The sequence below is a fragment of the Hipposideros armiger genome, unplaced genomic scaffold (assembly GCF_001890085.2).
Source record: "Hipposideros armiger isolate ML-2016 unplaced genomic scaffold, ASM189008v1 scaffold_274, whole genome shotgun sequence".
In the NCBI taxonomy this organism is placed as follows: Eukaryota; Metazoa; Chordata; class Mammalia; order Chiroptera; family Hipposideridae; genus Hipposideros; species Hipposideros armiger.
In genome coordinates this window covers 99585-121877 of record NW_017731624.1, presented here as the reverse complement: position 1 = coordinate 121877, position 22293 = coordinate 99585, and the positions used below count along the sequence as shown (strand labels likewise).

The 22293-nt window shown below is 42.9% G+C and overlaps 1 protein-coding gene across 1 annotated transcript in view; it reads right to left on the bottom strand.

Annotated features, from left to right (window-relative positions):
* Positions 1-17260: 17260 nt before the first annotated feature.
* Positions 17261-22293, bottom strand: part of PANX1 (pannexin 1) — a 44573-nt gene continuing 39540 nt past the window's right edge. The window contains exon 5 of the mRNA XM_019657172.1: positions 17261-21954. Coding sequence (XP_019512717.1) covers positions 21872-21954 — 83 coding nt within the window. The 3' untranslated portion in view covers positions 17261-21871. The remainder of the gene's footprint in view (positions 21955-22293) is intronic.

Here is a 22293-nt window from a genome sequence, read left to right as displayed (position 1 = left end):
TGCAGTTATTTTTATATTTGGATGTAGTGGAAGCCCTGTAAAGACACCGGTGGGTGTATATTCATCTTTTAGCTGCTTTATGTCTATGAACAAAAGTGCCTCATTCCTTCCCCTCCCCCCTCAGTTCATTTATCAAGAAATGATAATGCATTATCTCAAAGCTGATTTTTTTTTAAGACTTCACTCTTAATGTGAAGCACATCCTCATCTTTTGGTGGGAAGAAACTGATTATCATTTCACCGCAGATGTAGGAACACTGAGAGGGCAGACACAGAGGGCACACACACACAATCCTTGAAGTCCCCCGAGAGCACTGAAAAATATGAGTGGTGCGAATGTGGGCAAGAGGACTGATATCTTCTCCTCTGAAGGACTTTCTTCTTCTGGGAGCCCCTGAAAAGTGAGAAGGCAGGACAAAGGCACAGTAACCTGCTGGGAGAGCTCTCAAGGAAGTTAAGATCCTCCATCCTTAGCAGCTTAGACTGGGCTAAACAGATATTTTATATAGGTGTTTATTACCCAAAGTTGATGCCTTCCATCCTAGGCAAAGGTTTGAATCAGTTGTTCTCAAGTCTAATGACCACCTGGATATTTATTAAAATACTTGGTTAAGATAGTTGGCCCCACTCTCGGTTTCTGATTCAGCAGGACTGGGTGGGGACCAAAGATTTGCATTTCTAACAAGCTCCCCGGGGATGCTGCTGTGGCTGGTCCAAGGATTACACTTTGAGAACCACTGATTCAACGGTTCTCATCATTTTCCCATTCTCTATTTTCACTCCAGGCAGTCAAGGGATTGTAGAGGATATACAGAGAATCAGGAATGCTGATGCCCATTAGGCAGTGAAGGAGAAAAGCTGGGGTAGAAGAAGTGGTTGAGGAGAAGTGTGTTTCTAATATTGGTTTAAAGGATATAATGAGTATCCAACCTCTGGGCTCTGGGAACAGGCGATTGATTATATTCAGCATGCAGCATCACGGAACCTTCAAATTCAGGTCTCTGTATTTTTCTCTATGTATACGAGTATTTATCACATCACATAAAAACTACACAGATCATGGATAATGTGTAAGTTATACCACATTCTTCCCATAAGGAAATTTGTAGGCAGGAAAGGAGAAGGAGGTACAAGAGGAATGGAAGAGGAAGGTGTCACAATATGGGAGTGGGAGACAGGGCTGTGACATTTGAAGAAGGAAGGCATTTCGTAGTAATCCATCTTTGCTGGTGAGTGAATGGATACATAGTTATATAATCTAACACTGTCAAATTCAAAACTATTGAAGGGATTTAGAATGAGGCAAACCCAGTGCCTTTAAAGGCTATGAGGGGCCGGCTGAGTGGCGCGATGGCTAAGAACTGGCTTGGGATGCCAGAGGGCCCCGGTTCGGATCCCACATATGAGGGCCAGTGACACTGCCCTCCACAGCTAAGATGCTGAACAACAGCTCAACCTGGAGCTGGGCTGCTGGGAGTCGCCAGCGATGGCTTAGGCTGCAGCCCCTGTGGCAGTGGGTTGCCATGGGCTACCATGTGTAGCCAGCAGCCAGCGTGAGCGGCCTGCAGCTGCAGTGAGCGGCTGTCCAGAAGCCGGCGACTGATCTGCCTCACCCGGGAAGAGCGCAATGATGGTGCCAACTTGGGCCAGTGAAGCAACGTCCTCCACAACTAGACTGAAAAACAAACAAACAAACAAACAAACAAAAACAGCATCTTGTCTGCTCCCCTTCCCCCAATTCCCCAGCGCTGTTCCCATCCCCCCAATTCCCCAATAAAAATCTTTAAAAAAAAAAAAAGGCTACGAGCTCATTGGTTTTCAGATCATGATAACCCTCTGGACCTCTGCTCTTTCATACTACAAATGGAAGATTGTGTGAAGCTCATAGCAGAACATTTTGAATTGGGAGGAAGAAAATTCCTAGGCTAGAAGAAGTTGTCCATGTCATCTTAGTTTTGGATGATTGCTTTTAACTGCCACTGGAGAGCTTGGGTTTTCTACTACATGCCTCATCCTGAGCCTCAGCTTGCCCTCAACCTTCAGATTCTGAGCACACCTGGCCCCAGGCTGGCCCCAGGCACACACGGAGCTCCCACTCCACCATCAGTCTCCATCTGCCCTGTTCCTGACATGGTGGAGACTGGCACCTGGTCTGGGGCAACGCAGTCCTTCTGAGAACCAAAGAGATTTAGAATGTCTTTGCTTGTCAAATAATTTCCAATTCTTTTCCCTTGCAGATAATTCCTGACTTTTGGCAAGATCGTTTCTGGACATTGTGTTCATTTTGTAGCTGCATATGTCTTAAAAGCTGAGAGATAGCTTGTAGTACTCAGTCTCCCCAGACTCTGGTTCAGAACTGCTTGAATTTTGTCTTCAGCACATCCTTTTGATGGGTCACATTTGGGTCACAAAAAGTGATTTCTATGGGCAGTTTGGATTTCAGAGTCCTATAAACTCTTGGTGAAGCACAGCGGGTCTTTTGCATTATAGTTTAGTATTTCACTGTTCTAATAGGCTTGGTTAACTGTACACATGGGGTGCCTGGCTATAATCCATGTCTCTTTCTCAAACCAAGCAGTTCATCTAAATTAAATCTGCTGGAATCTGCAATGAGCTTCAAGGCAAACACTCTGTCTCTTTAGTAGCTTCAATTCTACATGAGGGAAAAACGCACATGAACCTATCCACAGGATACAAAAAAATTCTGTTCTTGGGTACTGATCTGTGCATACTGAAACCCAAAGTTGGTTTCTTAAGAATGTCATGCTCTGTGTTAATATTTGATAATGACTAATATATATTAAGCATCCTTTGGCCTAAGAACTTGGTATAAGTTATCTGATTTAACCATGACATTGGGCACAATAACATCTGCCATATGGTGTGGATTTCATGTAGATTATTAAAAGGACCTTTTCAACAACTCTGTTATTATCCCTATTTCATAGATGAGGGAACTGAGGGTGTAAGAAATTAAAATAGTAGTACAATAGCACACACTTATTAAGTGGCTGGACCAGAATTTAAACCAAAATCTGTTCAGGCCACAGCCCATTTTATCCACTAGGCCACCCTGGCTTCCTCAGAGGGAAGATCATTGCATGTCCAATTTAACCAAGCCCTAACACTTTCCCCAGCCCTGACACACTTAAGCACTGTTGGCTCAGCCACTAGTATTCTGGCCCTAGAAGAGTCACACCTCCTCGTAGCTGATGCGCACACAGGGAGATCCATGTCAGACTCCCGAGAGCATTTCATTACAGGTGCTATGAAGCCTGTTAATAAATGTGACTCAAGGTTCAGTTTGGCTCTTGCTTTATTTTTTTTTAAAATTAGTTTCAGGCATACAGAACAACATAATGATGAGACATTTACATAACTCACAAAGCAATAACCCCAACAAGTCTATCCATCTGACACTATCCATAGTTTTTACAATACTATTGACTATATTCCCCATACTGTACTTTACATCCCCACAACTCTCCTGTAACTATCAACTTGTTCTTTTTAACCTCTTCACCTTTCTCACCAGCTCCCCATGCCCCTCATATCTAGAAACCATCAGTTCGTTCTCTGTATCTATGGATCTGTTTCTGTTTTGTTTGTTCATTTATTCTGTTCTTTAGATTCCACATATAAGTGAGATCATATGGTGTTTGTCTTTCTTAGTCTGACTTATTTCACTTAGCCTCTAGTTCCATCCATGTTTTCACAAGTGGTAAGATTTTATTCTTTTATATGGCAGAGTAATATTCCAGTAGTACATATGCACCATAATTTCTTTATCCAGTTGTGTATTGATGGTCATTTTGGTTGTTTCCATCTCTTGACTGTTGTGAATAGCGCTGCAATGAACATAGGGATGCATACATATTTCTTTTCAAATTAGTGTTTTGCCTTTCTTTGGATAGATACCCAGGAGTGGAATTCCTGGGCCACAAGGTAGCTCCATTTTTAATTTTTGAGGAACTTTCATACTGTTTTCCATAGTGGCTGCACCAATTTGTAATCTCATCAACAGTGCACAAGGGTTCCCCCTTCTCCACGTCCTCACCAGCACTTGCTGATTGCTGATTTCTTGATGATAGCCGTTCTGACTGGTGTGAGGTGGTATCTCATTGTGGTTTTAATTTGCATTTCCCTGATAATTAGTGACGTTGAGCATCTTTCCATATGTCTATTGGCCATCTGTATGTCCTCTCTGGAGAAATATCTGTTCAGATTCTCTGCCCAGAAGGGGCCAGAAGGTGGCTGTAATTCAAAGAGGCAGATAGACATCATCCTGAGACACTTCTCACTGCTCTGGACCCTGCAGCCACTGCTGGTTCAGTGTTTTCAGGTGTTTTAACAGGAAACTTAGCTGCTCCTGAATGTCTATAGAAGAGGTATTGGGGCAGCCAAAGAGTGAGTTTGGGTTTTGTTGTGAAACTGCATTTATATGCCAAGCATACTGACTCTGATTTAAATTTGGGATAGCTAGAAGGTGGGTTTGATGAAGATTATTGGGAACTACGGCACCCCCACCCCCACTGACAAGTATTTACTAAAGATTGTTTAACTTCACATCTTAATGCCTTCACTGGGGAATTTATAGGCAGAACAAAGATTGAGGAGAATTGAGCATACTCTAAGGAATGATGAATTTAATATATTTATAACTTAAATGTAAATTTAAAAAAATGAAAATATACCTAACTTCAGTGCAGCTCTGATGTCATCTCCAGTTCTTTCATACTAGGCAATGGACAAAATTCTCAGAAGGGAAGGTTAGGCCACGGTCTTCTATTGTACTCACTGACCCACAGCAGTGCTTCGTGGCTCAGTCACTTTGGGTCACAGATGTTACGCCAACCACAGAGGCAACTTTCTCTCCATTAGCTCTAAGGGGTAGAGCCTTCGTCAACTGTATTCCCAGAGTGCTAGCTACTTCTGCAGCCCCTGCTGTGCCGATGCCTACGGAACATAGGTGGCAGGAGAGCTAGTTCTCAAGGCTCAGGGCACAGAGGAATCACCTGCAGAACTTGTGAAAAATGCAAGTTTTCAGGGCTGCTGAGATTCCATCAGTGAGTCAGAAGAAGCCAAAAAACTGCACTCTCCAAATACACCAGATGATCCTGAAGCCTGTGAGACCAGCCCTGGGAAACACCAGTGTGCGTGGCGGTTGGGAGCATGCATTCTAGTCAGGCAAGTCTGTGCTCCCACCGCTCATGTCTCATCCTCTCGATGAGAGGTGGGGAGAAGAGCACCTTCTCTCAGGAGGCCAAGGGCACTGGAGGCTGTGCAGCTAGTCAGTGGCAGCGTGGGACTGGAGCTCAGGTTTGCCAGCTCAAGGATGTCTCATGGGCCAGTGCTGGTGCTGCTTCAGGGGTCTGTGAATGCAATGCCCCTCAGGAGCACTGGGGATTTGTCTTGTCTTGGAACTAGTGAAGGAAGTTAGAAATATGAGTGAGAGGAGAACGTGGAGGTCAACGTGCCTGTAGAAGGTCCTGGGAAGGGGGTGTTCTTGGGGACCCTCAATTGTTCCTGCAGCTCCCAAAAGCCCCACGTTTCTTCCTAATCAGTAGGTCTCAGGAGATTTTGATTCCCCTGCTGGAGCAGACCCACTTCTCCCTTCCCTTGGTCCAGGATGAGGGTAGGCAGCACAGCATAGGGCAGAGATTCTCATACGTTGGTGTGCTTCAAAGTCCCCAGGAAGGCGTAATAAATGCACATCTCCAGGTCCCACCCCAGAAGTCCTGACTCACTGGGTCTGCAGAGATGCCCAGGAATTTGCCCTTTTAATAACTCCATCCAGGTGTTCAGACACAGGTGGTCCTCAAGCCATAGTTAACACTAACGTGACCTGCGCTTGGAGCCAGGCAGACCTGGGATTAAATCCTGGCAGTGTGCTCTGAAGCCTCCATTTCCTCATCTGTGGAAGGTGCAGACCTACTTGCTCCTGTGTAGTGAGAAATCAGCCAATTTAGATGAAATGCTTTAGCAAAGTGCCTACCATGGCAGGTGCTTAGTGCAGGTAAGGCTTCCCTCACGGACCCCAAGCCTATGGGCCACCCCTGAGTACATGTCCCTTCTTATGACTTCATGGGGAGCACTGCGAGGGCTGGGACTGTTGTTGTGTGTCACCTGCCCGGCTGCTGGCTTATTCAGGGAGCTATAGGAGGACAGAGGTGACTGGGATGGAGATGAGCTGAGGAGAGACAAAGCCCGGTCCATTCCTCTTAACCTTGAACCACAGCCTGCATACTTTCATCTTGTGCACCTTCCTGCTTTTGCTCGTAAAGAACCCCTGCCTGGAATGCCACTGCTGTCCTGGCTTTTTTATCTGATCAATTAGAAGGCTCCACCAACACAGATGTGACCTTGTCTGTGAAGTATCCCTCTCTGCGCTGCTAAACAATAACCAGGGGTATTTTACCACATCCCTTGATAGCACTTGTCAGATTGCGTGGGGATTTACTTCACACTCCGTCCCTCTACTTCTAGGCCATGAGCTCTAAAGGGTAAATACTGGGCCTGGTTCACCCCCAGTCTCTGTTACCGTGCGAACTATGGAGGTAACGCATGTCACGTGTTTGTTCAGTAAAGAAATGAAGGGATGATGCCAAGCTGATTCTGCTGCAAGAACCTCAGCCCTCATCTTTCAAAGAAGAGGATCAGCCTGGCATAATGGACAGGAGCACAGTCTGTGGAATCCAAACCCACTTCCTCCTTCAAAAGCTGTTTGGTTTGGGGTGAATTAATCTCTATACACTTCACCTTTCACATATGTACAATTGGGATCGACTGTGTCTGTCTCGTGTAGTGGTGATGGGCATGTATTAGGAAATCCACCTAGTTTCCCTCCCGTGTGTCTCCTTTACTGTCACACACAACACTTGACTTCTGATCCTTCTGGTCCCCAAATGTGTGTGACTTTTTCCCACGCAACAAGCAATTCTCTGTGATACCAGCTGGGTGTCCTACAATTCAACTCAAGTCTGATAGTATCTACCTGGAGATGGCATCTGATTCCACAGATTAAGGGCTCAGTCCCATGAGATGGACTTCTCCCCTTCAGAAGCCAAGTGCCAGTAGTATGTAGGCCCCAAGTTTACTCCCAGCTTCTGTCCGACTGGGCTATAAAGTGGAGGTTCCCATGACTTCTTCCCCCTAGGGTTCCATTATTTGCTAGAGCAGCTCACAGAACTCAGAGAAACACATTTACCAGCTTATGAAAGGATATGGTAAAGGATATAGATGAACAACCAGATGAAGAGATACAGGCGTAAGGTCTGGGAGAGTTCTGAGTGCAGGAGTTTTTGTCCCTGTGGAGTTGAGATGTGTCACCCTCCCAGTACCTGGATGTAATCACCAACCTGGAAGCTCTCTGAAACCCATGTTATTGGGATTTTTATGGAGGTATTCTCATGTAGGCTTGTTCTATCATTGACTGCATTTCCAGCCCTCTCCCCACTCTGGAAGATGGGGAGGTGGGGATGAAAATTCCAAGCTTCTAATGATGGCTTGGTCTTTCTGGTGACCAGCCCCCACTCAGGAGCCCACCCAGACTCACCTCATTAGAACAAAAGACACTCCTAATCACTTAGGAAATTACAAGGGTTTCAGAACCCCTGTGTCAGGAACCAGGGTCAAAGATGAAATACTAGAACAAAAGATACTTCCAGTGCTTTTATCACTTAGGAAATTACAAGTTTCAGGGGCCCTGTGTCAGGGAGCCGGGGAGCAGAGACCAGCATATGTATTTTCTAAAACTATCTCACAGGCAACAAATGAGTCAGTGCCTATAAAATATTTGGCACAGTGCCACATGATAAATCAATGGCACATGATAAATCAACAACTATAACTCTTGTCACATCGCCTGGTGAAGCCAAACATATTGGTTTTTATTTTATTTTCTTTGTGCATACTCTCCAAATTCTCCCCTCTGTGAACATATATTACTATTCTAACCAGAAAAACACGTACATACCTGCTGGTAAATCTGACCACCAGACCTGACTCCTTTGGACTTAGATTTTAGATTGACAGAAGCCTAAAGTCACCAGACTCCTTTTGGACTCTGAAAATTGGATGGATTCTTATTGTGAGGCAACCACTGAGAAACTGAAAATACAGTAAAAGATGTCTGTCTGAGAGTTAGTTACATTGTGAGGCAAACATAATGGATTCTAATAAAATAATGAGAACTAACATTAGGCATTGCCTGTGCCAGGCACAGGCGCTCTTTCTGTGTTCCCTTGTTTAATTCTCACAATGGTCTTCTGGGATGCATGATATTACCCCCATCTTTTCAGCTGAATATTGACTTGTAAGGAGGTTGAGGATCTTCCAGAAGTCATGTAGCAAAACCACTAGGAGCCAGTCTGACAGCTTTCAGAGCCCACCCTCTCAATCCTCTTTAAATCCACTTGAAAAAGAATTTCTTTCAAGCCAGTAATGCTTGGCTGAAGTGTTATATGTTGATAGAAAAATATTTATTAGAAAATTATGGCACGCTTCTTCTTCCTGAACAATTTGGTCCCAAAATTGTTATGTGGGAAGAGCAAGGCAGGTGTCTGTGACCAGATGCAGCTCAGTGTGGGGTGTCTGCACCTCAGGTGAGACACCCAAGCCATGACTGTGACTCCCTAAGGGCAACGGGACAGGGCTTGGAAGAGGTAGCAGTGAAGGCAGGACTTCGACTCCATATATTTCTGTATTGTCTGACTTTTTTTGAAATGAATATGTAATCATGAATAGCGTGCATCATCTTTATTTTTTAAATTAAAATCAAAGAAAAAAGAGAAATGGGGAGGAGCTGTGGCTCGTTTTCGGGGTGAGACTGGGAAGGAGTGGGCTGACACCCACAGCTGGAGAACGTCACCGCTGACGCCTGAACCAGCGTGATCCCGGTCAGCGCCCACACAGGCTGCGCAATGGGCCTGGGCTCCCGGGTTCCCCCAGCAGCTTCCCCAGCCTACGCTCCACATGCTAGGAGGTTCACACCCACACAGCCCATCTGGTTTGTCTTGAGGGGGGGCTCTCTGAGTTAGGGATATTCCTGAATAGTCTTGAAAATACCCAACGCACTCTCACAGCCCGCCTCTGTAGTTACCTTCAGTTACTTGGGGACCAGCGACAAATCCCAGGAATTAATGGCAGGGCATCTGGCTCCTCTTGAAAAAGGTGGATGTTTTCCTATTTTAGCGATGACCTTTCCATGATCCTCTCCTAGTCGAATGTTCCACAACTGGGTTCTATGAAGACACTCTAAATGTTTTCCCTTCCACTTAGCTGTTGGTGAGTGGGTGTCTATTTGAGGCAAGATACATAGCTACCATTTGTTGAGCTCCTTTTGTGGCTTTGGTTCCTGACTCTAGGTGCATTATCTCATTGAATCCTCACAACAGCCCTGAAACTGGACATTGGTACAGAGAAAAACATTTTAAGCGACTTCCGCACAGTCACCCCTTGTACGTAGTCCCTTGTAAGTATTAGAACTAAGGCGCCAAACCAGATTTTCTGATCAAAGCCCCAGTTGAGCTTTTTCAGTATGCCAAACTGCCTTTCTATCGCCTTCAATAATTTAGGATTTTTTAGTTTTCAAACATGGTTCACTTTGTAAACAAAGGAAATGCTGTTAGACTTTTTTTTTTTTTTTTTTTTTTAAGGATTGAATGTTTCCTATGTGCTGGCACTGTGTTTAGTGCCTTTACTTGAACAGTCTACTCCTCACCAAAACCGCATGAATCCTATGTTAACAATAGGAAATCAGAAACCATGCTCTCACAGCAGTCAGCAGTTGGCCTCCAGACAGAACTCAGGTAGCTTGTTGTAAGCACCCATTCCCTTAATCACTTGACTCACCCCCAAACTAAGGGAACTATCTCACTGACTTGTGACGGTTTAGTGTGTATTTAGGGGCTGTTTAGTCTGAGCCCCTCACTAGGCAGACAGCTCGGAGAAGTGAAACAATAGTTGGAAACAAAGCCTGAGTCTTTCTCAACCTTCCCCTCCCTTTTTGCCACCATCCTTCCCAGGTTTGTTCAACTTTATATCCCCACCATCAGTCACAGCAAGAATTTGAAAAGCCTTTGTTGAATGAATGAATACCAGTTCATCTTGTTGTGGAGCAGTTTGGTCATGAAGGCACCTCATGGGAACTTTGTAGATCTAGGGAAAATCTAACCATCTTTATCCCCAACTCAAGCAATGCTCCGGATGACTCACAGCTTGGCCAGAAGCCCAGTTCCCCAGCTGGTGTGCTGAACAAAGACTGCAGCGGGCCATGTGGGGGATTAACCACCTGGCAGAGACCGCAGGCCTGAAAGCAGGCAGAGTACAGTGGAAAGAGCCCTGAGCTAGTCGGTGACCTGCGGTCTACTAGTCTCGGCCTCCTCCGTCCTCTAGGCCTTACTATCCATGGCTCTAAAAGGAAGGAGTGGAGGTGATGAGCATTGACCACAGGGCTTTATTCAGCACAAAGGGAGACTGAGGGCGAGTGTGAATTCATGGTCAGTGGAAATGGCTGCTCCAAGCTGGTGTCCATCTTCATCAAGAACTTAGAACGAGCCACCAGGGAAGAAGACCAAACGTTTATTGAGCACTGTGCTAGGGACTTGCCTTTGTGCTGTTCTGTGGGATCTTCAAAACAAACTTGTATGGACTACTCTATAGCAATAAAAAGGAGCAAACTTTTGGCACATGCAACAACTTGAACAGATCTCCAGAGCAGTATGCTGAAATGGAAAAGGCCATTTCAAAAGGTTGTATGCTGTATGATTTCATTTCTATAGCATTCTAGAAATGACAAAATTATAGAGATGGAGAACGGATTAGTGGTGGCCGCAGAGCAGGGACAGATGGGTGGGGGCCTGACTCTAAAGGGGTAGCACGAAGGAGCTCTTTTGTAGTTATGGAATGGTTCAGCATCTTGATTGTGGTGGTGGTCACAAAAATCTGTATGTGGGATGAAATTCCATATAACTATGCGCACACACACACACACACACACACACACACACACACACGAGTATATGTAAAACTAGTGAAATCTGAATTAAGTCTGTAGATTGTGCCGATGGCATTGTCCTGGTTTTGCTATGATAGTGTAATTATATAAGATGTTACCATTGGGGAAAGCTGGGTGAAGGGTAAAGGGGACTTCTCTGCACTAACTTTGCAACTTCCTGTGGGTCTATGATTATTTCCAAATTCAAAGTTGTTTTTAAAGAAAGGCTGTGAGACATTACTATCCCAGTCTATACCATGAAAGACCTGAGGCTCACAGAGGTCATATAACTCTGAGTAGGAACGTAAGGATTCCATCCAACTTCTCCTCTGACTCCAAGGCTGTGAGCTTCTCTCCACCACAGGCCTTCCATGTGGAAAGGGAGCTATCAGAAGCCAGTCCATACAGTCCCAAATTCTTCTCCACTTCTAGCTTCAGAGGTTCCCCTTTAGAACTTCCCAGAGCCTGATCCTGCCAACCGAGCACATGGGGTATTCATTAGTTTTTCACCTGAGCAGTGAGACTATATGGTTTAGTCAGCTCATGGGTGGGAAAACCCTTTTGGAGGGACTCTACCATGTGCTCTTATTACACTTCTTTACCCACCTTCATCAAGGCTCTCATTGAAGGAGAAAGAATGACCCTGAGGAGTAAAACACACTTCTTCACCCATGAATTTACTTTCTCTCATCTCATTCCCACTTCATTTCATCTTGCTATGCGCTTGCCACTTGCTAAACTGAGGTTGGGCTGTAGAGGTCTACTATGAAGACACTAAGGTAAGAACTTGACAACATCTTAGTAAGCACTTAACAGTAAGTACTTAACCAATAGCCTGTTTGAGGATGACAAGGACAAGTAGCAAAAAACAAACAAAACAGAGACAGTAATTAAGGCAAGAGGGCATGTGGGTCAGGGAAGCAGCCGCCAGCTCTTATTTGATGTTCAAGGTGCTTCAAAGAGAGGACGTATTTAATGTGCATCTCGTTATGAGCAGGTGGTCAGTACTTACAGACTTGATGGATTTCAAGACAGCAGAGGATGTGCACCCCTTTCTTTCTGATGATACAGACAGATAATATTTCAGAAAGGAGTTATCCTTCTAGGGAAGAGAACCCCAGGCCAAAACAAAAACATCGGCAAAGACACAAATACATTCAAGTGCTTGCCATTTGGTAGGAGCAGATGTGGGTAAAACATGGATGTGATGTACTCTAGCCAATATAGTAGTCACTGGCCACACATGACTACTGAGCACTTTATTTATGTATTTATTAAATTCCCGTCCCTCCACCCCTCTCCTTTGGCAACCATCAGCTTGCTGTCTATATCTATGGGCTTGTTCTATTTTATTTATTTGTTTTTTGTTTTTTTTTTAAGATTCCACATATAAATGAGATTACACAGTATTTGCCCTTCTCTGTCTGACTTATTCCATGTAGCGTAACACCCTCTAGGTCCATGTACGAGGTTGGACAATTAAGTTCGCAAACTTTCCACTGTGTCGCTTACACAGTGAAAATGGCAGGATTTCATTTTTTTTCTATTGCTGAATAATATCCCATTATATATATATATGTGTGTGTATGTGTGTGTGTAAATATATATGTATTATATAATGTATATATATGTATATATATATGTGTATATATATCTTTATCCATTCATCTTTGATGGACATCTAGGTTGCTTGCATATCTTGGCTATTACTAGCAACAGTGCAATGAACATAGGGGAGCATACATCTTTTTTGAATTAGTGTTTTTGTGTTCTTTGGATAAATACCCAGGAGTGGAATTGTTGGATTGTATCACCGCTCTATTTTTAATTTTTTTGAGGAATATCCATACTGTTTTTCATAGTGGCTGCACCGATTTGCAATCCCACCCACAGTGTATGAGGGTTCCCTTTTCTTCGCATCCTGGCCAGCACTCATTTGTTAATTTATTGATGATGGCCATTCTGACAGGTGTGAGGTAATATCTCATTGTGGTTTTAATTTGTATTTCCCTGATTAGTCATATTGAGTATCTTTTCATATGTCTGTCAGCTATCTGTATGTCCTCATGGGAGAAATGACTATTCAGGTCCTATCCCATTTTTAATTGAATTGTTTGTTTTTTAGGTGTTAAGTTGTATGAGCTCCTTATATATTTTGGACATCAACCCCATGTCGGGATGTATCATTTGTGAATATCTTCTCACTTTTAGTAGGTTGTCTTTTCATTTTGTCGATAGTTTGCTGTGCAAAAACTTTTTAGTTTGATGTAGTCCCATTGTTTATTTTTTCTTTTATTTCCTTGCTTGAGGAGATATATCCAAAAAGATATTGCTAAGAGTGATGTCAGAGAGTTTACTGCCGATGTTCTTTTCTAAGAGTTTTATGGCTTCAGGTTTAACTTTTAAGTCTTAAATCCATTTTGAGTTTATCTTTGTATATGGTGCAAGGAAGTGGTCCAATTTCATTTTTTTGGCATGTATCTGTCCAGCTTTGCCAACATCACTTTGAAGAGACTGTCTTCATGCCATTATATATCCTTGCTTCCTTCGTCATAGTACCGAACGCTTTAAACAAGGCTAGTCTGCAATGAGATGGGCTGTAAGTATAAAATCCATGCTGGGTCAAAGACTTAGTACAAAAAATGTACAAATCGCATTACTACTTGTATTGGTTGCATGTTGAAATAATAATATTTTGGATATATTAGGTTAGTTTAAATAATTACCTGTCTTAACATTAATTTCATCTGTTTCATTTTATCCTTTTTATGTGGCCAGAAGACTTTAAATTACTTATGTGGCCTTCATCATTGGCTATTGGCTAGCCTGTCTAGGCCATCCTTTGTCTGTTTAATGCTTGCTCTTTTTTTCTGCTCCTTTTTGTAGCAGCCTTAGTTTGGGGCAATTTCTATTCTCTTTTCTTAAACGAAACCTCCCTTATCTCAAGGGATGCTATTGTTTATAAAGTACTTGGAAAGATTGTAAAGAGCCTCAAGGGCCTCTATATTCAACAATTCTTCCTTTGTAACAGGCAGTTTTGATATTCAAAATGAATAAATGCATTGAGTATTAAAATCTTTACGGTCCCTTTACCTCTGAAATTTCCATCAGAGTATTTCATTTAATATTCCTGAAGTTTCCATGGAAGTGCAGGTTCTATTGGACTCTTTGCTTCCTGAAATGAGAATTACATTTCTGGGGACTTGGAAGTGATTTTTGATAGCACTTTAGCTTCTCTTGATTTTTTTTTCCTTGTGTCTAAGAAAAGACATATTGAAACAGTGGAACAGGGCTCTTGGAAAACGTATTTTGATTTTCCTTTATTCTCCACACTTGATTTGCTTCTCTGTTCCCTGAGGGGTCAGTCTGCAGCCTCGTGCGTGTATCATGAAAGAGCCTTTATTTTGTTTCTTCTCTTTTTTCACTGCACATCCAAGAAGGGGAGTATAGAGCTGCTGGCCCAGGTCAGCAGCCTCCAGTCAGGGTCTCTCCCTACCCACTCCCCTCACCCCTGTGGGGGTGGGGGTGGGCATGGTTGGTGGTGTAGGGGGAGCATCATAGACTAAGCTTCTTTCTTGACTGGGCACAAATTGTAAACATAAAAAGGCGTCACTGTTTTCTTCTTACTACAATGGCACCAGTGTTTCAAATGAATACCACACCTGACTGCAGGGCTCAAATAAGGTGACGTATGTTAGAACCCCTAGAAAATGAAGTGAGGCTACTCAGATGTACACTCAGTATGAATGCTGGTGAAGAAACCAGCAACCAGGAAAGCTCTTTAGAAGTGTTTCGAAAGGCCCCCGGTTAAGTCTTCAGTCACTAAAATGGGAGAATGAAGTGGAGGATGCCTTGTACTTGGCTACCTTGAATTAGGCAAAATGGAGGGAGCAGTGGTGGAGACTGATGGTATCCAATCCTCCTAGCCACACGGGGCATTCTTGGAAGATAGTCATGGAGGACATGAGGGTCCCCTATGAATAATTCCTTAGGGTCTGGGTGTCTGGCTGTGGGACAGGTTCTGAGGATACAGGGATGAGGAAGTCACCACCACCCCCACCTTTGAGGGCCTCACTAGCTGGTGGGAGACAGACAAGAACACCACTGCACTACTCCTGCGCACTAAGCGCTGAGGCAGTGCGCTATCAGCAGCACAGGAGAAATATCTGAATTGGGGTAGAGGGAGAGGGGAGGTCAGAGACAGCTTCCTGCAGGAGATGCTGGAGCTTTGTTTTTCTATTGAGGTAAAGTACATAACACAAAATTTACCATTGTAACTATTTTAAAGTGTACAGTTTAGTAGTATTTAGTATATTCACATTGTTGTGCACCAAATGTCCATAAGTTTTTTCATTTTGCAAAACTGAACTCTAACCCCATTAAACACCACTCCGGTGTCCACCTCTCCCCAGCCCCTGGCAACCACCATCCTACTTTCTGTCTCTGAATTTCACTGCTCTAGAAGCCTTACATAAAGTGGAATCATACTTATTTGGTATGGTTTTTGTTTTGTTTTGGGGACTGGCCTATTTTACTGAGCATAATGTCCTGAAGGTTCATCCATGTTGTCATGTCAGAATTTCCTTCCTTTTTAAGGACAGTGTATATGGACCACATTTTCTTTCTTTATTCATCCACCAATGGACATTTGGGTTGCTTCCACATTTTGGCTATTGTGAATAATGGTGCTATAAACATGGGTGTACAAATATCTCTTCTAGATCCTCTTTCAATTCTCTTGGGTGTAGCCCCAACTATGGACTAAACTGTGTCCCCCTGCAAAATTCGTATGTTGAAGTCCTGCCCCCCAATGTGGCTGTATTTGGAGATCGGGTCTTTAGGAGGTAATTAAGGGTAAATGAGGTCATAAGGGTTGGTTCCTAAACCCATAGGGGATGAGACTAAAGTAGTGGGCAGGAGGTAGGGCTTTGTGTGGTCTCAACCACAAGTTTATTCTTTATCCTTAAGTCCATGAAGAGTCTGGAGGGATTTAAAATGGTGGGTGTGGAGGGTAGGGAGGCTTAGCATAATCAGATTTGCATTCAAAAAGGGCCACTCACAGGAATGTGGAAAATGGGTTAGACATGTGACACTACTAGAGCAATTCCGCAAAGAAGTGAGCAGAGCCTGAAAGATAAAACTGGGAATGTAGAGAGGCCTCAGAAGGATGTTGAAGAGGTTCAACTACAGGCCCATAGACAGAGAGGTTGGGATTTAGGACAACTTCTATGGCAGGCAGACCATAAGGTGGCCCCCATGATTCTCCTGATGTTCATGCCCTGTGTAATCTCCTCCCCCCAAGTCTGGGTGGAGCCTGTGACTTGCTTCTGGCAACAGAATATGGCAAAGGTAAAGAGATTTCACAGATGTGATTAAGTTCCCAAAGCAGTTGATTTTGAATTAAGCAAAAGGGAGTGTCCTGACTTAATCAGGTCAAAACCCTGAAAAGAGGGACCAGGCCTTCCCTGAGGTGAGAGACAATCCTTATGGGCTTGATGACATAAGCAGTCATGTTAGAGAAACCCATGTGGCAAGGAACTGTGGGCAGCCACCAGCCAACACTCAGTAGAAAGTCGAACAATCACAAGAAAATGAATTCTGCCAACAACCTGATGGCGCTTGAGAGCAGCTTCTTCCCCCGTGGAGCCTCTGAGAAGAATGTAGTCTGTCCACACTTTGACTGGAGCCTTGTCAGACCCTGAGCAGAGGACCCAGCTCAGCCATGTCCAGACTCCTAACCCAGGAAAACTTGCAAGATAATGTGTGCTGCTAAGGTAGCGGTAATTTGTTACGGAACAATAGAAAATGAATACGACTTCCACAGTTCCTGGGGCGCCATGAGAATCACAGCCAGCATGTATGGAGTGCTCACTCTATGGCAAGCACTGTACTAAGATTTCTAATGGCTCTGATTTATTACCCACAATACTCAATTGTGTTAATTGACCTGGAGAGAGGTGGGCAGGCCAACCTATATTTAGCAGCATGTAGTCTCTATTGCTTTCTCTCCAAGTTCTGGCAAACAATCCCCAATCAGAAAGTATGTGATTTCTGCTTTAGAAATTCCAGAATCTGTGGGCCCTTTAATCAAGGCCTTCTTCCTTTCTTTACTGCCAGTTGGGTTTTACTAAGTACTATGTAGCCTACTGAATTTTATGCATCCAGCAGAAAGGAATGAGCCTCAAGTTATTTCAGGGCTCATCTTCTGTTACATCTTCCCTGAGGAGAAGGCAAAAAATATGAAGACATTTTTCATTACTCAGAGAAGTTTTATTTAGGTGGACATAACAGTGTGAAACAAAATACTGTTTTGCCTTTATCTATGAACACCACAGCCTTGATCTTCAGCCTTTCATTCCTCCTCAATCAAAGTTGGCATGATCAGAATGCAGATCTTGGACAAGTGACTTACATGAAAATATGAAATGTAATAGTGATAGCCTCCAAAATGCAGAGCTGTCAAGGTTCTTGAGCTGCTTTTAAGGCTCATTTTCTAAACCATATGTTCTCATCCTTTGATTTCTAAGCACTAGAAACCAATCATTCTTACCAAATGACACAGCAAAAAGAACATACATATTTTTCTTTAAAAGTTTTGAAGAAATTTAGATATTAAAAGGAACTTAAATTACACTTAGAAGCACCACTTTACAGAATACCATTAAATTGTAATTATCATGCTTTTAGAAAGCCAACTTGTTATAGAGGAGCTGATGGCTTCAGTTTTTGCAGGAGACACTTGTGACATTGTAGATTTCACAAGAATTTTCCTCTTCTGGTGGGCAAGGGGAAAGCACCCAAGGCATGAGAAGCTTTCATAACTTTCAGGAACTTAAATAACAATTACTATTCAAACCACATAGTTTAAGTGACAAAGTATTTTTACAGCTAAAAAGAGAACACAGAACACAATACATTTCATTTAAAGGCAGGCAAGACAAACCAATCACGGATTAACATCTACTATATTCCACAAATGACACAATATCATCTTTGCCAACCTTTTTAAAAAGGTTTCACTTTACTTGTGAAAAATAGGGCCAAAAAATGCCAATGAATACTGAGAAGGAGCTATTTCATCTCAGTGCCCTCAGACGAAACCTCAATTACTGATAATTGCACATTTCAATCAACATCCTTTTTTCAAGAGGTTATTCTGGGAAATTACCAAGTCCACGACCTTTAACACATCAATTTCCCTAATCATTGTGAGGAAACACTGAACTTGTATTGAACTTAGAAAGTGGTCATGACTTACTCCACAACATAAAGCTCAGAACTGTCACTACTTACATGTGGAAATCTGTTCATCTGCAGAAATAGTCCTGTCTTTACCAAGACACTAAATAAGACTCCCCTCCCATCTCCTGTGGAGAATCATCTGCCTTTTAAAATCAAATAAAGCTAGGATTTATTGTTTGCCAACAAACTAGGATTTATCATAACAGTGTGTTCATGCATTCAACAAATATTTAAGAATGCCTATTAAATGCCAGTCATTGTTTTAGGAGCTTGAGGTACAGCAGTAGATAAAAACTCCCACCTGCATGGATCTTCTGTTGACCCTGGACTAACAATAGTGAAATAAACCAAACATGGACGTATTTAAAAGGTGTGCAACGATTTGCCTCTAAGAGCCAAGCTAATTCTCCCAGGAACAAGGCCCACAGTGCCCTGCTCCCCATCCCATCTTGGCTCATTCTTGAATAGGAGAGGAAACTCAGTGATTAGGTAGTTTCCACCAATGAAGCATGAACGTGCAACAAGACCCGCCATCCAACTGGAAGTATCTAGCTTTCTCACAATACAACTCCAAAGTAGGACGAAGCACTTTACAAGTGTTATGCCACCCTCCTCACATTCCAGTGAGGTTGCACAGGGACAATGATTTGGATCTGGAATAAGATCACACCTAGTGGCCTGAGAGAGAACAGTGGTCAATACCAACTGCTTGATCACTCCAGGCTACCGCCGCCTGCTCTCTTAATTGACGTTTCCAGTCCAACTCTAGAAAATGAAGTCAGTTATTCAGAAGTTACACTCCACGCAACTTACTGTGGAAGCAGCAGCTTTCCATAAAAGCATCAGGAGCCTCCATTCTCTGCTGCGCGGCTTGACCTTGGGTGCGTGGACTATGATGACCCCTGAAGGTGTCTTTAGTGTTGTGTTTACATCAGAAGAGAAGGTCCATAGCTTTCAAAAAATATTTGTAAGGGCGTTTATAGCCTCCCAAAAGTTTAAGGGCCTCTGCACTGGAGGGTCTCTACCGGTCCCTTGGTAAAATCATATGCACAGCTGGACACTGCATTCAGCTGGGTCCCGGTCCCAGATGCAACCCTAGTGTTATGGGTCTGGTTTTGAGGTCTCGTGGTGGTTTACTAGGAAGACACCGGCCAGAGATAAAGTCAAGCAGTACTGTGGGGGAAGGGAGGGGGGAGTGGCGGGGGTTCATTTAGGATCGGTCTGTGCCTCTCTAAAAACCAATGAATGACTCCTCATCCTTGAGAATCTGGCTCCTCAGAAGCAGTCCTCCAAGCCAGCAACTCACAATGGATGGATAGGTTAACTTTCCTAATGACACTTTTTTCCAAGCCAAAATATATGACCAGGCAACCACATCAGCCTATTCCTGGCATGACAGCTATTCTCGGGCAGCTCTGCGTGCCCCGCGTGCTTTTCCTTCCCACTCCCTGCCAGGTAAGATACGAAAGGCAATTGGAGCTCTTACTGTTCAGAATCACCATCTATGTTATGGTTTTGCCCAAGCTTCCTCCTGGGGGACATGTGGCTAAAGAGCCTCTGGGAAAAACTGTAACGAGAAACTACGGGAAAGAGAAAAAACAACATGGTATCTCCCAGGAAAACAGAGAATTTGCTGTGAGCTTTCTGGAAGGGCCTTTATTATGGGTATTCTTTTTCTTGGCACCTGCCTGTCTTCGCTGTCTTTTACTAGACTCTGCACTCCTCAAAGATGGGGACCCGCCTTCATAACCACAGAGCCAGTGACTAGTGTGACAACCGGGACATCACAGGCCCTGTCGGAGCTCAGAGTGTGGGAATGGAGAAATGAACTGAGATCAAGGACTCCAATTATAACTCTGATGAAAGGATTACACATGACAGGACTTAGGAGTTCCTGGTCTCCTAAATAATGTATCTACTTCTACCACTTCAAAATACAAACTAGGGGCAGTCTATAGAGAAGATGAGGCTTTTTGAAAAAGAAAAAAAAAAAAAGTATATCATAGAAAAATATTTCAAGTCTTTTCAAATGATAAAAAGTAACAAGTATAGAGCACTGTGATGGAATATCTCAGGTACAGTGATATAAACATGTAGCAAAATCGATTATTTAGGTTATTGTCATCTCTACTATGATTCAACAGCAATAAATACGCAATAAGAATAAGTTAAAGCACTGTTTATATCCTTGATATTGATCATTAGCTCTCCAACTCAGAAACCATCGCAGAAGCACAAGTAAAATCTGCTTTTGTGAATATTCTGAAAAGCAGAGAGCAGCTTATAAAACGTTTGTTCTTCCCTGAACAGTCATTAGATCAGGTCTACGGCTGTCCATAAGAGCCATATGTAAACTTTGAGGTGCCTGAGGATTACTCACTTGAGCGATGTGTTCACTTTCTAAGAATAAAATTGGAGAGGTCCACAGATGTCATTTTAAAGAACTGTGTATAAAATGTAAACGCAGTTATGATGTATTTACCTGGTCAGGACTGGGAAAAGCTTTCATATAATCTGAATCAGCCTTAAATGTTTATGAAATAATGCTTAGGTATTGTATTATATACTCATTTGTGACACTTATTCTATAATTCCTCATCAGTGCTAGAATGTTCCTCCCAAATGGCTTCAATTCTAATATCATATGATTCTAAATTTAAATGAATTTTTAAAAGATGTACTTAAATATAAATAAAATAAACTGCTAAGTTGTTCTGACTCCAAGCACACCATATGACAGATGTCATTTTCATGTTCTGATCACAATAGGCAAAATATTCCTTATTTTAAGTATTCTGCGTTGGGTAAATTTAAGTAACATCCTGTTTCAAACGCTTTTGATAACAGAGGAACGCTCTGAAGAAAACCCCTTAGAAAGTGACTGAATTAACCTGTTCCGTATGTTCAGAGTTCCCCATTGGGCTCTTTTAGAAGCATTCTTGCCTATATAGAAGTCACAGAGAAATATCCTTTATACTCTATCTTCAGTAAGCTTTCAGTCAGGGCATGCTTGGGCCTGCGCCCGTCCTAGCAGAGTACAACAAATAGTGGCGAGAGGACTCCAGGTAGCCAAGGTTGACAAGTAGCAGTGTAAAGAGAGCCAGGGTGTGCAAGAACCCAGGCACCAGCATCATTCCCAATTTAGGTCAATGGCAAGAGCAGGTCCAGTGAATGCTTTTCTTGTCCAACAGTCATTAGGGCACGTAGAACACTCATATTAAATTGTATCCTGACACGTTTATTATTATTTCATAAACAAAATTTGAAAATCTCCTGAAGTCCTTGCTTTTCAGTAGCTCTGGCTCTCATCATCTGTACAGAAAGGTGTTTCTTTGAGGCACTGAAAGGGCTACGACTCTTACTTTGATCAGTTTTTCCACTTTTCATTTGATGAGGACTTACACATCTATATTTGTTGTGATTTACTTATAGCCGTATTGCTTCTCGAAGGAAGTTCATGAACAATTTTCCCAAAACGTTTTGTTGACCATTTTCATTAGGGATTCAATAAGGTGTGCTCAGTATCTCTACCAGGAACCCTTTACCGTGAACCAGCTGAAATCTGACAGAGATGCTTAAGTCAAAATGAATTCCGTGTCACAGAAGTCACGGAGCTGATGTTCAAGAAAAAACTCATGAGCAAGAAGAATCCAGAAGTCTCTGTCGAGCATTCTTCTCTCCACTATTTGCTTCAGCTTCACTGTGTACTTTCAAATCTGTCAAAATGGAAAACAAATATTTATGACAGAAGTCACACAACAGGAACCATCAACATGAATCGACTTCTCTTCTGCTTTCATGGTCTTTGCCTTGTCAGGTATTGCTTCTTAGCCAAATTTCAGAGCACAGTGACGTTAGGTCAGGGCAACAATTAAATCAATAAACTTTCAGTTCTTTTGAAAGAGACAGAACAACAGACAAGGGGGTCAAAGGTACAGGGAGAAAAGCCAGTAAACCAAGACAAAAATAAGCAAGAATGACAGTAAGGAGGAATGCTTGAGGAACAGGCAGAGTATGAGACAGAAGGAGAACGAGAAGTGAGAATAGTCTAGAAA